A 14,331-nucleotide genomic window follows, 5' to 3' on the forward strand; every position below is an offset into this window, starting at 1 on the left:
CCATGCTCCCTGCTACCAATCACCTCTTGCTTTTCCATTGGCCTCAGCATAGTCTCCTGGAGAAGCAGCCTCAGCTTCTTGCCTGACACAGAGCTCAGCCGGACTGCTCCGCAGTTGCCACAGGCTTCTTCTGCTTTTCCCTTTAGAAAAACGGGCCTTCTATTTCCCTTCTACCACTTCTTGGGAACTTCAGCTGACAGACACCAGGTTTCAAAAACCATCCACATTGGCCCAGCAACTCCATCAAACAGATCCCTCAGGAGCCACGCATTAACCTCCTCATGTCCCATGCACTTGTACGCATGCAGGTTGCTAAGACAGTCTCAAACTCGAGCCTCTCCTCCGGTGGCCCGGGCATCTGCATTCTTCACGCAGGCCTCCCAGCAACTGCCTTGCGTGACGTCGGCGGCACGCCGTGAGATCCCTGACACGTGAGGCTACAAACAGCCACTCCTCTCCACAGCCTCCTTGCCCCAAAAGTCGAGAACCTTCAAATGCCATGGTCCGCTCCTAGCAACAATCCCACCATGCCTCCGCCAGGCCAGGCTGATCATGGCCTTGCACATCTCCGCACAGCCCAAATTCCTCTTCACCTCTCCCCAGATTTCCTGCGCTTTTGGAAAGGCATCTGAAACTACTGGCCAACCTTCACTACTCCAGCCAAAGAGGCCCGGCTCCCTCAGCCTTGTCCAAAAGCCACGTCCTCTGCAACCCCTGTGCATCTTCAGAGCCATCCCCTCCAAGAACTCCACACCTCTCACGGAACAAAGAGCCCCGGACAGGACACACCGTTGCAGGCAAGGGCTCTGGCAATCCCAAAACACAACACCATTTCTTTCATGCGGGACAGTCCTCTTTGGCCCTGGGGCCGCCTCATCCACTGAGGCACCGATCTCCAAAGCAGACCTGTGCTCCAGGGTCACAGGCATGGGACCAAGCACGACAGTAAGAGCAAAGCCCTTCCCTTTCTCCAACTTCTTCCCTCAGCCTTTCCTGCCTCCCTTGGGGCCGGCTCCTCCCAAACACAGCAGGCGGAGCGCCTGCCTCCCTGCAAGGACGCACTCAGGCCTTCCGGGCCCACGGGCACAGACGGCACCTCGAACACTGCCACTGCCTCTGGGCATTCCCCGCAGGAGGGGAAAGGCCAGCCCCCGCCCACTGACATCACCGCGCATCCCTTGCAACCACAAAAGGAAAGCGGCGGCTAAGATGAAAATCTAGGCAAGCCACAAAGTGAAAGGAAAAGTGACCACAGCCACCAGCAGGGCTTTGCAGGTGGAAACTAGGCTGGGGCACAAAGACAGACTTGGTTGCACAGCACAGAGCGCGCAGCCGGCCCGGCAGGTGAAAGGGAGCACCCAAGAGCCCTCTCCAGCAGCCTTGACCCCGACGCCTCTGAGCCAGAGCTTTCGCAAGCCCGGCACACCGCTGCCATCACAATCCCCAAAACAGGAAACCCCACAAAACACTGCCCCGAGACCACCAGAGCCACAAGCCCAGAGCGGAAACTACAGCCAGAAAGTGCCAGCAATCGGAAAGCGATGAAGGGAAAGCTGCCTTGCATACAAAGCCGCTCACCAGGCAGCACCCCGAGCACAGCCGCCACCAGCACCAGCAGCACCGGCACACCTCACCAGGCTCCTCCTGCCCTGCAGCACCCGACAGCAGCCACAGGCCCAGCATGGCTGCGCCCACAGCCACACAGCCACGCCTGCCGCACGCCGCCCCGCCGCTCCTGCTCCTCCTCACCGCTCTCGCCGCATCCCTGGCCTGCCAACACCTCTGGACACACGAGGACGCCTTCCCCGGCGACGCGCTCCGCCTCCTGCAGGACATGGCTGCCAGCCACACGCAGCCCTGCCACCTCCAAGAGCGGCCCTTCTTCCCCGACGCCCTCCTCCACAACAACCTGCACCCGCACCAAGCCGCCGCCACCGCCCTACGCATCCTCCAGCACCTCTTCCACACCCTCAGCTCCAACAGCACCCGCCAGCACTGGCCCAGCCAGCCTCGCAACCACCTCCTCAACCAACTGCAGCACCACATCCACCACCTCGAGCAATGCCTCCCCGACAACGGCACGCTCCTCAGAGGACCGCGCAACTCGCTGCTCGCCATCAACAAGTACTTCAGGGACATCCACCTCTTCCTCCACGCCCACAACCACAGCGCCTGCGCCTGGGACCACGTCCGCCTCGAAGCTCGCGCCGCTCTACAGCACCTCCACAACCTCACTCGCACCATGCGCCGCTAGCCCAAACACCCACGCGCCCACCCACGCCTACGCCCCAAACCCACCTCCAACCCCACGCCTCCTCCCACCTGCCACCAGAGACGGCGCTGACGCTACCGCACGCCGCCCGCAGCCTTCAACCACTGCGTCTCCATCGATTCAGCCCCTCCCACCCATACGGAAAAAAGGACTTTCTCCGCTCATTTACAGACCTATTTATTTTTTTATTTATTTGTATATTTATTCAACTATTTATTTTTCTACTTTTTTACTTATTTATGCCACTGAAAATAAAGACCCATGACAAAACACTTGCCAATGCCTTTCCTCTGCCTAGCACTGCAACCACTCTTGGGGCCAGGGGAAAGCCATCTCCACTCAACGCCTACTCCAAGCCCTGCTTCATATTCATCTCTGAATATCCCTTGGTCTTTCTGTTTCGTGGCACCTGTCCATGTAACATCTTTCATCAACCTCTTTTGAGTAACATCACTTGGTGTTTGATATCATCATCTGAATTATGCCTTGCGTCTTTATTTCTTCAATAGTTTTCACGTCCCTTCCGGATTATTTTTTCTGAAAGCATCATGACTGGGAAGGCACGGACTTACTGGAGAATTTCCTCTACAGAGCACTAACACACAGACCATGAGAGGTCTTCTTCTATGAAGATAGGTGACTGGTGTTATTTAGACTTAAGAAGAGAAAGCTCTGGGCAGGCCTTCCTGTGGCCTTTTAACATTTCATTAGACCTTGCAAAAAAGAAGCAAACTTAATTTTGATTATTATTTGGAGTTACAGGCAATTGTCTTTTTGCAACGTCTCTAAACCAAAAGACAGTAGGTTTATACCAGGAACAAAGGAGAAATTCTTTACTATTAGGAGTGTGAACAAGTCTTAGGGTTAGCTAGATTGCCACATCCCTGGAAATGTTCAAGGCCTGAGTGGATGGGGCTTTGTGCAATGTGATCCAAGAGAAGGTTTCACTTTCCGTGGCAGAGCTGCTTGCAATAAGATTACCTCTTTCAACATAAAACATTTTAGGACTTGTGTTGAACTTTTGGAGGACTGTGGAATCAAAATGGGAACAGAGAAGAGTGTGAGGAGGAAAGAGCAGAAGTGTGATGGCACAGAAATAGTCCCATTCCCCATCCTCCTATGCCACCTGGGAGATGAAGGTAGAGAAAATTAAGACTGAAACTGACTCCAGGAAAATATGAGAGGTGAAGGGAAGATGTTCTATATATTTGGTTTTATTTCATCATCTACTTGCTAACTGCCCTGATTTGATTGCTAATGAGTTAAACTAATTTCTCCAGGTCAAGCCTCTTTTGCCTATGACTGCAACCAGCAAATAATTTCTCCCTGTAATTATCTCACTCCACATGCCTTTCAGGACGTATTCTCACCCTTGACTAGATGAGGTGGGGAGTGATAGAGCACCTTGGTGGTCATCAGGCATCTAGCCACTGTTCACACATTACAATATGTGTCTCCCGGCCCTGCAACTTTAAGTACTTTGCATCTTGTTGCCACAAAGACAATTCTATGCATTTCAGTTGACAGTTCTTCAAGTACCACAACGTTCTCTGGGAAAAGTCTTTATTCATGTGCTCATCTTTGAATGTGCTCATTTTTAAATTCAAGATCTGCAGTCTGACAGGGATTTTTCTGAGTCATCCCTCTACTCACCTTTAAACTATCTGACTCTGGCTGCTCTAAGCTCTACATGGAATACCTGGTACTTATTTGGGCCTTACATTATAGCATTCCTCCAGTATTCTCAGACCACCGTTCACTGCTCCATTTCTGCCTCTACAGATACACCGCATCACTCTAGTATGTAACTGTTCTTAGCTACCTACCAGCAAACCTTTTCTCCAATTTCCTTACCCTACATTTCTGATAGGAAAATTGTTTATAATTTGCAGTCTAGATTGAGGCCCTTTTTTAATCTATTTGGGAGCTCAGCCTGTTGCATATGCCATTTGCATTCTCGATCCAGATAAGGAAAAAACTTTGTACACTCTACCTCCTGCAGCTCACCTGCATTTGTTGCCATGATGCATATGCAAAGATCTATACCTATGACCACATCCAACATCTCAGATACACCTACTGGCTACCAACTTGTGTACTTGCTGTTCAACCCTACCTCTTGGTAAAAGAAAACATTAGGACTTCAATTAGATTAGACAAAATGTCATACTGTTTCTACAAAAATTAGACATATTAGACATTTCTCCACTCAGGAGCACAGAGCACACTTGTGTCTATTCAGAGATTTTGCAGCTGGACAAATGCAACAGTTGCTCTGTATCAATTTACACAATCCTTGCATGAATTTCAAAAGAGAGAATATAGAACATAAGGAAAAGCTCTTAACCATCATTGAATGAATCAGTTTATGTGGCACAAATGATCAACGGTGAAGACAACTTGTTTAACATCAAGTAAGTCATTTACTTACCATTGGCAGTCTGGATTGAAGCATCTGGAGATCATCATAACCATAAATCTGCTTAAAGACAGATAAAAATACAACATCATTATAACACTTTTTTCTGACACTGATCAGTCTGGGGCTTTGAACTGAGTTTGACTTAAGCCCAGTCTGTGTTAAAGGTCTACAGCCGTATGTCGCATTGTGCTATCATGGGACACTGCAGCATTTCAAGGAGAGTAGAACTGAAGTTACAAAGGCTTGTCACTCTGATGTTGTTTCCTGTCCTCTGAGGAGAGTTTGACTGTCCCATCTTCAACACAGTTTTCACAGACACATCATTCCTGAACTTATGAAAAATCTACTGCGTATTCAGATTTGGGAGTAAGAACAGCCCTCTTTGCTGTAATCATTACTTCAAAGAGCATTAAGATTAAAGAGTTGATGACTTGACCACAACACAACCTCCTGGGTATCTCCTCACATTCAGTTTGATACAGAAAAGTTACTGATATAAAGGTTCGATTCAAAAAACAGATAACCAAAAATACATTGATGCTGGTCAGACATCAAAAAGCTATGTGCAGTCTTTCAAATCATGACAGACGGGACATGTGTCCATGGCACATTTCAGTCACTGCTATGGCAAATCCATTCCAGTAACACAAATCTAAAGGAGCCTAAATTTATTCAAAGGACCTAAAACCTGTTAACACCGAAAACCACAGCCACACCCATGTTTAGCTTTAACAGTAGCCAGATCAGGTCTGTACCAAAAGCTCTGCAGTTTACAGTCAACAGTAAGCCTCTATTGAACATGTTTCAGGTGTTCTTTAGCATTTGAAACAAGAATTCCAGGTGTAACATGTGCCACCAGAAATGACTTGGCATAGACAGTAGCAGGTCTGGAGGGCCCACTTGCGCCAAGGGCTAAGAAATCAAAGAGAAACAATGAAACTGCTTACTGGGTAGGCAGGCAGAAGTCCTCCAGGTCCCACAATATACTGGTTATGCAACAAGGGTGGTACACCTTGGGGCAGGTTTGGGGGTGCTTTGCCTGTAGAATCAAAATACAGACACTTTAACAAGCCTTTAGAAAAGAAAAGGCTTCAGCATTGAGACAAGACAGCTCACAAGTTGTGGCAGCTGCACTATCTTAGATTATAAAGAGGAGATTTTGTGCTGTTTGATGAATATGCTCAAAATAGCCTGAAGAGTTTAACCATGCCTCAAGGGAAGGAAAGCACAGGCTACTTTAGCCTGAAAACAGTCCTATCATAGAATAGCCTAAATTTGTCATTTACTTTGTCCAAGAGGATTATAAGAATTACAAGAATACAAGGATTACAAGATTATAAAACTTCTCTTTTGCTCAGTTCTTTCCTGAAGGCAAATTTAGAAATTGTTCTCAATCTGAGAGAGCAAATTCTCTTCTTTCATTTCCTGCTCTGTCAGTGCATTCCCTTTATCACCAGCAACAGACTGGAAAGAACTAAATGTTGCCAGCATGCTTTCTGTGGGTGACTTACTACAGCTAGGAATAGCAAAGAGAAGACTGAAATGGTTTCAGCTGCCTTCATGAAGCAGTGCTAGGAAGCAGAACAGTAAAAGAACAATGCACTTTGGCTAATCATAAGACACTTCATTTACAAGCTATAGAAACGAGAAATTCTTCTGTAACTAAGCCTGATCCTTAGTAATACGTCACTCACTTCTCTCTACAAGATTTCCTTTTAGCAGTTCAGGATCATAAGAGAAGAAAGAGAATTTAGCATCACTTCCACTTCAGTGCAAGAAGCCTCCCAGCCCTCCATCTCCATGGACCCTCCTTCTGAAGTGCTATTTGCTGTGCAATGACCCAGACATTTCTTTCCTTTCTGTGGAAGTGGCAGTAGGGATGTGACACATGATAATGAGGACACTGCAGTATATTTTGATACTGCCAAATGAATTCAAGTCACAGAAGAGCCTGAAACTAAAGCTTATGTGAACTCATAGTCAGGAGCTGATCACAGCTTGGAATACAAACTGGGTGAATTTTCTAGCCCAAAACTTCCCAAGTCAGAACTGCTCTGATGTGTATTTATAAAGCCCTTTGGGGATGGAATGTGCTATATAAATGCCACACAACACCCTAACAAATATTTCAAATACATAAAACCAGGCAACTTTATTTCATAAGCCAGCAAATACAGCATGCTGGAAATGTCAGTGAACAGTGTGGACTTCTTAGCGTTGTTATGGCGGGTGAGATGCTCAACTGACAGCCCTGCTGACTGAAATCCTCTGTCTATCCACGTGATCTGTCAATATTGCCAACCTGAAGACACTAAGGGAGCTGCCCGTGTGGTAGCAGCTGGTATAGACACACTGGTAACACTCAGGCCAAGGCTGTTTGTAGTGTTCATACTGCTTGCCATGCTGACAACCGAGGAGGTGGTGCTAGTGGCTGAGGTTGAAGCAGTTGAAAAGGTTGTTGAGGGCTGGAGCGAAGTTGTGTTCTCAATACTAGTGTGCTAGAAAAGGAGACACAAAGAATGAGGATCACAGAGCAAATAAACCACAGTGGAAAATGCTGGGAAAAAAGGAAAAAAAAAACCAAACCAACAAAAACTTCTAAAGTAACAGCAGCACATGCAAAAGATATGCATTATCTATGTACCAAGCAAGCAACTAAGTTGCATGCTTATGATGCTTTTGTGATTTAAAGAAAATTATTGTATGAGAGCTAAACTCAAATTGTCATACCATCACAATATTATAATACAGTAACTCAAATGTAACATATATCATTCCATCACCTGCATTTTGTCAGCTGACCTCTCCAGTGCAGACTGCTAACAGTCCACATTTTGGAGACATTTCAGATTGCCACTGCGAAGTTTGTTTTTGTTTATTTTTTTGTAATAAACTAGTTATAAGCAAATTTTTTAAAATTTCATCCCCTCTAGCTGGCAAGACAATTTCCCTCAGCAGTGTGACTGGCAAGTCTCTGTCATAGCTATTCCTGATCTAGTACAAATCACAAGTGATAATCACTTTTCCCCCACTAGAGGGCTGACAGTCCTTCTCCCCTGAAGTAAGGCTCTTCTTATGGTTCTTGGGGTACTGAGACACATCCAGCTTTAAGAGATGGTCCTACTTATGAGATAAACTGACTATTTGCCAAGCACTTATTTCAATACTAACAGGACTTACCACATGTGATGGGCCTGAAGACAACACTGAGGCAGGAGAGAGGCTGGTCTGATGATTGGAAAGGGAGCTGGAAGGAAATTGTAAAGAATTTATAAAATTAATTTTCACTTTTTAACAACTTCAGATATGCAGTAGGGCATTAGTTAAAGAACTAAAATTCTAGGTGTGTGTGCACACCTACAGTAACAGAGTAGTTAAAGAAAAAATTACATGTAAGAGTGTGTGTATACATGCAGATACACACACAGGCATGTATATGTGTCTGTATGAATACAGACATCTCTACAGGCACTTTTTCCTTTAATTAGTACCCTACTACCTTTTAGTGAAAAAAAATCAAGTACAGACTCATTATTATTAACAAGAAGCATCTAAACCACCATTCATTTATATCTTTCAATTTACTGTATCTTTAGAAAAACTATAGTTGCTTCAGGAATCAAATAGTGATGACTCCATGACACATGAAGTCCAAAATCAAAACAAGGTTCACACAAGCACAAGACTGGTTTCTCATTCTTTCTCTGCTGCTGCTTACCACTGGGGACAGGTTTAAAGTGAGGCAGTGCTTTGGTTTGACTCACTGTGTTGTTTCCCCCATTTTGAGTTGCATAACTTTAATTCAACCAATTAGAACTGCAGGGTACTTGCCCCATAATTCATCCAGAGATTTCAAATGTCTCCCTGAAAGGTGACTGAAACTGATATTTGAACATTTAAACTGACAAGTTACATCTTATATTTGAGGTCAAGAATGTAACCTACTGTATATTGTATGCAATAAACTGAACCAACATAGAACAAAGGTAACCATAATGAAAACATAAAACATGTGCATAGATGGGCGCTCAAAAAAAACCCTCCTTATTAAATAAGAAGCAGGAGAGGTCCTAAGAACAAAATTAGTTTAGTGCTGTCAATGGAAATAGCCACAAGAAAACACAGTTTTCATACCAAAGCTGACAGCTTCATTACATGACCTAACTTAAGGGCAAACACTTCTGGTGAGCTCTTCAAGGTCTCGGCCCAGAATAAACTTTCACAATTTCATAGATTAACTTTCAAAACTGTCCCCCTTCTGCAGGAATTGGAAAAACATCACTTCAGGCAGCAAGGGAAAAGTAAGAGTTTTAGACCACTCCCTCACCCACTCTTCCCAGCTCTTTTAATAAGTCTCAATTCACCATCTGACCTATGGTAGATACACAGACAACAGCCATCAGCTCTACCAAGTCAGACACATTTTGCATTTCAGGCATCCCAAGGATGGCTGAAACTTAGTATCTGTCCAACAGCATCGACCTCCAGCTGAAATTTTCACCCGTTTATACAGCTTTTCATCAAGTCATTGTGGGGAAATGTGACCAATGTAAAGGGAATAGCTCTTGTTTGACATATTTACTATTTTATTTTAAAAAATACTAGAGTGTTAAAAAAATAAACTATGTCCAAGCTGTGAAAAAGGAAAAAAAACTCCCTGATATCCCAAATCAGTTTCTTATATTAACAAATGTAGTACAAAGTATCAAAAATGTAACTCAATCAATACAGCTTCAGGATTGTCACCCTTGATGCCTTTTTTGGGCTTCCTCAAAACCAGAGGTCAGACAAAATTAAGAGAATAAAAACTGATTATATTTATTGAAAGGCCTTCAGGTATATTAAGAGCAGATGAAGCCTCCCCAGGAGCTACACCCAGACATGGATGACCAGTCATGATTTTTCACACTTCTGTAAGTTTGGTCCATTTGCATATTGGCAGCTAATCTTTAAATTACAACTTCATGTAATGAAGTCATTTACCCCATGTTTGCTCCCCACCACCTCACTTTTCTTTAGACTTTCCAGGGCCTGAGACAGTAAGGTGTCCTTGAGTCCCACACCTAGAGAGGAACTGTTTTGTCTAACCAAAATGTGAGGACAGTAACTAATAATTAATATGGAGTTTAGAGTTATACACTAAAGAACCACAAGATTACAAATAAATGAAAAATATAAAAGTTAAAATCCTAATGCATCAACCTGACTGAGCATGTAACAGGCATTCAGAAAAACAGAGAGACAGTGCAAATGAGCTGAATTGTGCTAAGATGAACTTCCAGGTACATCAAACTGATATTGTGAAATATCTTACAGAAATATCGTAAAAAAAGAAAACACGCAGAGTTTCCCTGTGAAATTATTTCTGGGTTTTAATTTTAAGAAATACAAATGAGATGATGTTATTTCAAATTGGCCATGTAGTAAACTGTTAAAGAATAGTTTCAAACATATAACACTGAACAAAAACAGCAGGCACAAAGCAGGAAAAATAAACTGGGGGAATCAATTTAACTGATTTAGCTAACATGATTGAAGCAAACATCTTGAAACACGAAGTTGTATATGTATCATGAAAGCTTGAGGGCAGCAGCTGCTTTGCCATCAGAAGGCAGCCCAGAGCTGCCTTCTGTTCTCTTCTGAATCTCTCTCCTAATCCTGGTTCACATCAGAAAAGGGACCCCTGGCGCCTGCCAGCCCCATGGAACCACCCTTACACCTGTCCTATCCTCAAAATGGACCCTCTCAGTTTACCACAACTCTACTGTACCTGCTCAGCTGGGAGAGGGAGCTGCTGGCCAGATCACTGGACTGAGGCAAGCTGGGCAATGCTGCCACATGCTGTGATGCTGAAGGCAGAAGCGAGGCCGTGGTGGACACCACACTAGGCAGAGAACCAGATGAAGGTAGCGAGGGAGAAGGCTCTGTCTTAGGTGCTGCAACTGATGAAATAGCTGCAACAAGTTAAAAAGAGGCATTCAAATTAAAATTCCAGCATACTTTACATCCCAGCCCAGATGATAGGAACAGTAGCATTCTCCCCTTGGTCTGCAAAAATCTGACCATTAAGAACTGGTAACCATATCAAGCAATTTGGCTATGAAGGAAAATTCAAACACAACTCAACTACCATTTTTTCCCTTTATGCTCTCTACTTATAATAAATTTATAATTATCACTGCTACACATGTAGTAAAGAATTGTCTTCTGCACTTCACCTGCCACTTTCTGGATTACTAACTTACACTCACAAGTCATTCTAAAATTCCTTGCTTTTGGTTCAGCAAACACCAGTAATTTCTCCCTTTTCAAGGCACTGTACAAATCTATTTTCACCTACAGCTCTGCTTCTTCATTCAGACCTACACAGCACCATTGGGCATGGAGACTGAGATTGCTGGAGTTCAGGGGTAGATAACTTATCCCTTTGGTATATTCAGTCAAAAGTGTACTGCAGTAGAATGAAAAAAGCTACAATGAAAGGCCAGAATTGAGCACAGCATTAAGCATTTTTTATGGCTAAGGAGCTGCCAAATATTGACTCACTTTATTTAGATAATAAAAAGTGTTGGGTTTTATCTTACAGTTTTTAGGCTACACAGATAAAAACTTGTTTATAGGATCGCTATACTGTAATAAAATGCCTAAAAATGCTATTGCCCAACATGATTCCCAGCTATTTCACTTATTTCTACTTTTACAAAAAATAACAAAGAATTAGAGACACTCAGTTAACAATAAAACTCAGAAAAGAGTTGAGCCCTACCTTCTGCTGGGCCACGTTCCCACACCACACCAGAGACCACTACCCAGTGGATCATCACTAACTTGTATTGTATGTGAAGACACTTAAAGATTGGTCATCAAACAAAAATCAAATACACCCTTGGAAGTTATATATTAGAGTTTGTTCACTTTATGGATTTGATTTCCTATCTAAATGATTGAAGTAAGGTTTTTGGGTTGCAATGGAAACAGGAATTAAAAGGTCCTGGCCTGGGCAATAAGTATGGCCTCTAAGAGAAGGAAATCCAAGTGACAAACGTGGTTATGAAGGGAGCAACTCTATCACCCAATAACTCCTGGTAAAACTCATATAAAAAGGAGAAAAATAACATTTAAAACTCCCAATATATTAAGAACAGGATTCTCTCAACACAGGGGACAGAATCACCATCTTAAGATCCCCTACAAAATGTCTGAATGCAATGTGCAAGACAAAGAAAACCAGGAGACAAGTAGGATGGTCAGGAGTAAAACATATCAGTCATACTTTGAATTAAGGATTTAGGAAGCTTGAGATCTGGATATTAAAGAAGAACAGCAAAGAAGAGAGATGAACAACTAAGAACATTATAGCACATACAGAAAGGAGAAAGTACTTACAAAAGTTAAGACAAATTCAAAATCATTTGGATGCATACAATAGACTCAATGGAAGAAGAAAACAGAAATGCTCTAAAGGAGAATTGGCATAGGAAAAGAGACTAGTAAAGTCATTACAGAATACAAAAGTATTAGGAATACTCAAATCTTTGTTTTCTGTGGAAAAAAGGACAGGTTCTGTAGCGAATTTCATAAATTGTTTATTAACTCTGTACACACAGCACTAGAAAAGTTCTTGTGTTGAAAAGCTATCTTTGTATACCTGGAGTGTACACACTCCTGCTCCTTTAAATTCAACTTGGCACTAACAAAACACTGTCCCACTAATGGCCTACCTGAAGAGATGTTTAAGAGGAGGTTAGACCTAAACTTGAGATGTTGGAATTCCAAAAGATTTTAATTCACACCGCTGTCCTTGAAAACTTCCACGGAGAAGCACAAAGATCAGAATACTATGAATACTATACTTTAATTATTTAAACTCCAAGTAGAGAGCTGCAGGCCTGGTACAGGTCCACACTACATTAGAAACAGGCCAAGATGAAAAAACTAACAGTTATACCATAGTAAATACTAAAGTATTGTTTGCAAAGTATTAAGAAACTCAGAAGAGGGAATGTGTTTCTCACCTTAATTCCCACAGGCTTCTAACAGGGCAGAGATAGAATCATACCCAGTGAGAGGTGCACTCAAAGAATGTGACTTCATTTCACCACAGCTAAATGCTATTTGCAGCTTCCCAACTCAGAACTGGAAGAATTCTAAATTTTCACATTTATTTCTAATTTTGCATTTTTATTTTATATTAAATGATTTCTGACAGGTAAATTCAAAAGGAAAGTCAACAGCAAAGCAGCTTTTCTAATTCTAAGGCTGTTTAGGTTTGTAGATTTCATAGACCTGCCTTCATATTTCAGTTGTAGTCAAGAAGCAAGCAGCATTTTATGCAAGCATGAATAAAGTCAAATGGGTCAGCCATAAATTAGTCATGGAGAACAATATAAAACCTTAAACCCAATGTCACTGATATGCTTGTGTGCACAGCAAGTAGCAAGGAACAAACAGAAAGTCCTGTGCTCAACCAAGCTTTGAAAACTTACTGTCAAGTGTTGCCTGTGTCCTAACACCACTGTGCCCGTTCTGTAAACAAAGAAGAAATGAATTAACAAATCATCTTAGAGGTATATTAAATGCTCAGACTGAATCACACATTGAACATGCTTCATGCAAAATTCTATATTCATATTAAATTGAACAAGGCAGAAAATTAAATTTTTACTGCCTTTAAAAAAACTACATAATAAAGTTGTCTCAAGTGCAAGGTGTCCTGAACATAGAGAAACCCATACACTGCCCATAATACACCCATCAGCAGCAAACCTTCCCATGTACTGCATATAACATAAACTTCAGGTTCACACCAATATGAAAGAAGGAATTGCATTAACATATAGGAAATGGTTGTGCTTTTGATCTAATGTAACTCACAATTTTAACTATCCAAGTTACACAGAGACGCCAATTTTTTTCCATTGAAAGATAAGACTTGAGAAGCACCAGTTGTTTTTTGGGTAACGCTGGAGTACAGAAGTGGATAGTCTATGCTTGATCCTCACCAGTACATACGAGCTAGTGCAGAAGACAAGTGTGACTGAGCCAACACATAACAAAGGCCAGAAGTAAATAAACTTACAAACTCTCACAAGTTCCTAAAACATTCAATAAACTCAGTTCTTTAAAAAAAAAACTACATTCCATGTACAAAGACAGCAGGTGTCTGAATCTCCTGAGATTCTTTGTCCTATATTAGACCTCTCCTTATGCTTATTAAAATAACACATGAAACTAATTCCCACTGGTGTTTAAATAAAACAGAAAAGTAATACTGAAGGGGCCAAGAAAAAATTGGGATCCATTTGCTAAGTGCCATGTAAATTTAGTAAATAACATACATTTGTATAGGAACAGTCAAGCAATTAGTTATGGCAAAATACCATAACTAGTATTCACATACAGAGACAGTTCCTTAGCTTCAGGGAAGGAAACTAGAGTAGAATTTTAATTTGACCAAAAAAAAAAAGGTCAACAGACAATTTAAGATGTCAACACCCACAAAATCAGATGCTCCTATATCCCAAATAAAGAATTACCAAAAATTACTACACAACAGGAAAAGCAAAAAACAAGAGGGTGGGCTTGGGAATCATAAATACCACTTGGCTTGGTTACAGCATCAATGTATCAGAGGAAT

At 42.4% G+C, this 14,331-nt stretch overlaps 2 protein-coding genes across 5 annotated transcripts in view; one reads left to right on the forward strand and one right to left on the reverse strand.

The window, feature by feature from the left end:
• Positions 1-14,331, reverse strand: part of UBAP2 (ubiquitin associated protein 2) — a 97,214-nt gene that overhangs the window by 20,285 nt on the left and 62,598 nt on the right. For 2 of the 4 annotated variants that reach the window (XM_038125404.1, XM_038125402.1), the window contains exons 16-21: positions 13,181-13,220; positions 10,465-10,648; positions 7,875-7,941; positions 6,997-7,192; positions 5,642-5,733; positions 4,704-4,751 (exon numbers count right to left, since the gene is read on the reverse strand). In XM_038125404.1, the coding sequence (XP_037981332.1) occupies positions 4,704-4,751; positions 5,642-5,733; positions 6,997-7,192; positions 7,875-7,941; positions 10,465-10,648; positions 13,181-13,220 (627 nt within the window). Of the gene's footprint in view, positions 1-4,703; positions 4,755-5,641; positions 5,734-6,996; positions 7,193-7,874; positions 7,942-10,464; positions 10,649-13,180; positions 13,221-14,331 lie in introns of all 4 variants that reach the window. The other 2 variants (XM_038125403.1, XM_038125400.1) reach the window with 1 other exon arrangement.
• LOC119695998 (interferon-like) lies at positions 1,189-4,685 on the forward strand. The gene has a single exon (XM_038125410.1). The coding sequence runs from the start codon at positions 1,682-1,684 to the stop codon at positions 2,252-2,254; it is 573 nt and encodes a 190-aa protein (XP_037981338.1). The 5' UTR covers positions 1,189-1,681; the 3' UTR covers positions 2,255-4,685.

This window comes from Motacilla alba, chromosome Z, assembly GCF_015832195.1.
Source record: "Motacilla alba alba isolate MOTALB_02 chromosome Z, Motacilla_alba_V1.0_pri, whole genome shotgun sequence".
Lineage (NCBI taxonomy): Eukaryota > Metazoa > Chordata > Aves > Passeriformes > Motacillidae > Motacilla > Motacilla alba.

Excerpts from the sequence above, each read along its gene's own strand:
- LOC119695998 (XM_038125410.1), top strand. The coding sequence starts at position 1,682 with ATGGCTGCGCCCACAGCCACACAGCCACGCCTGCCGCACGCCGCCCCG.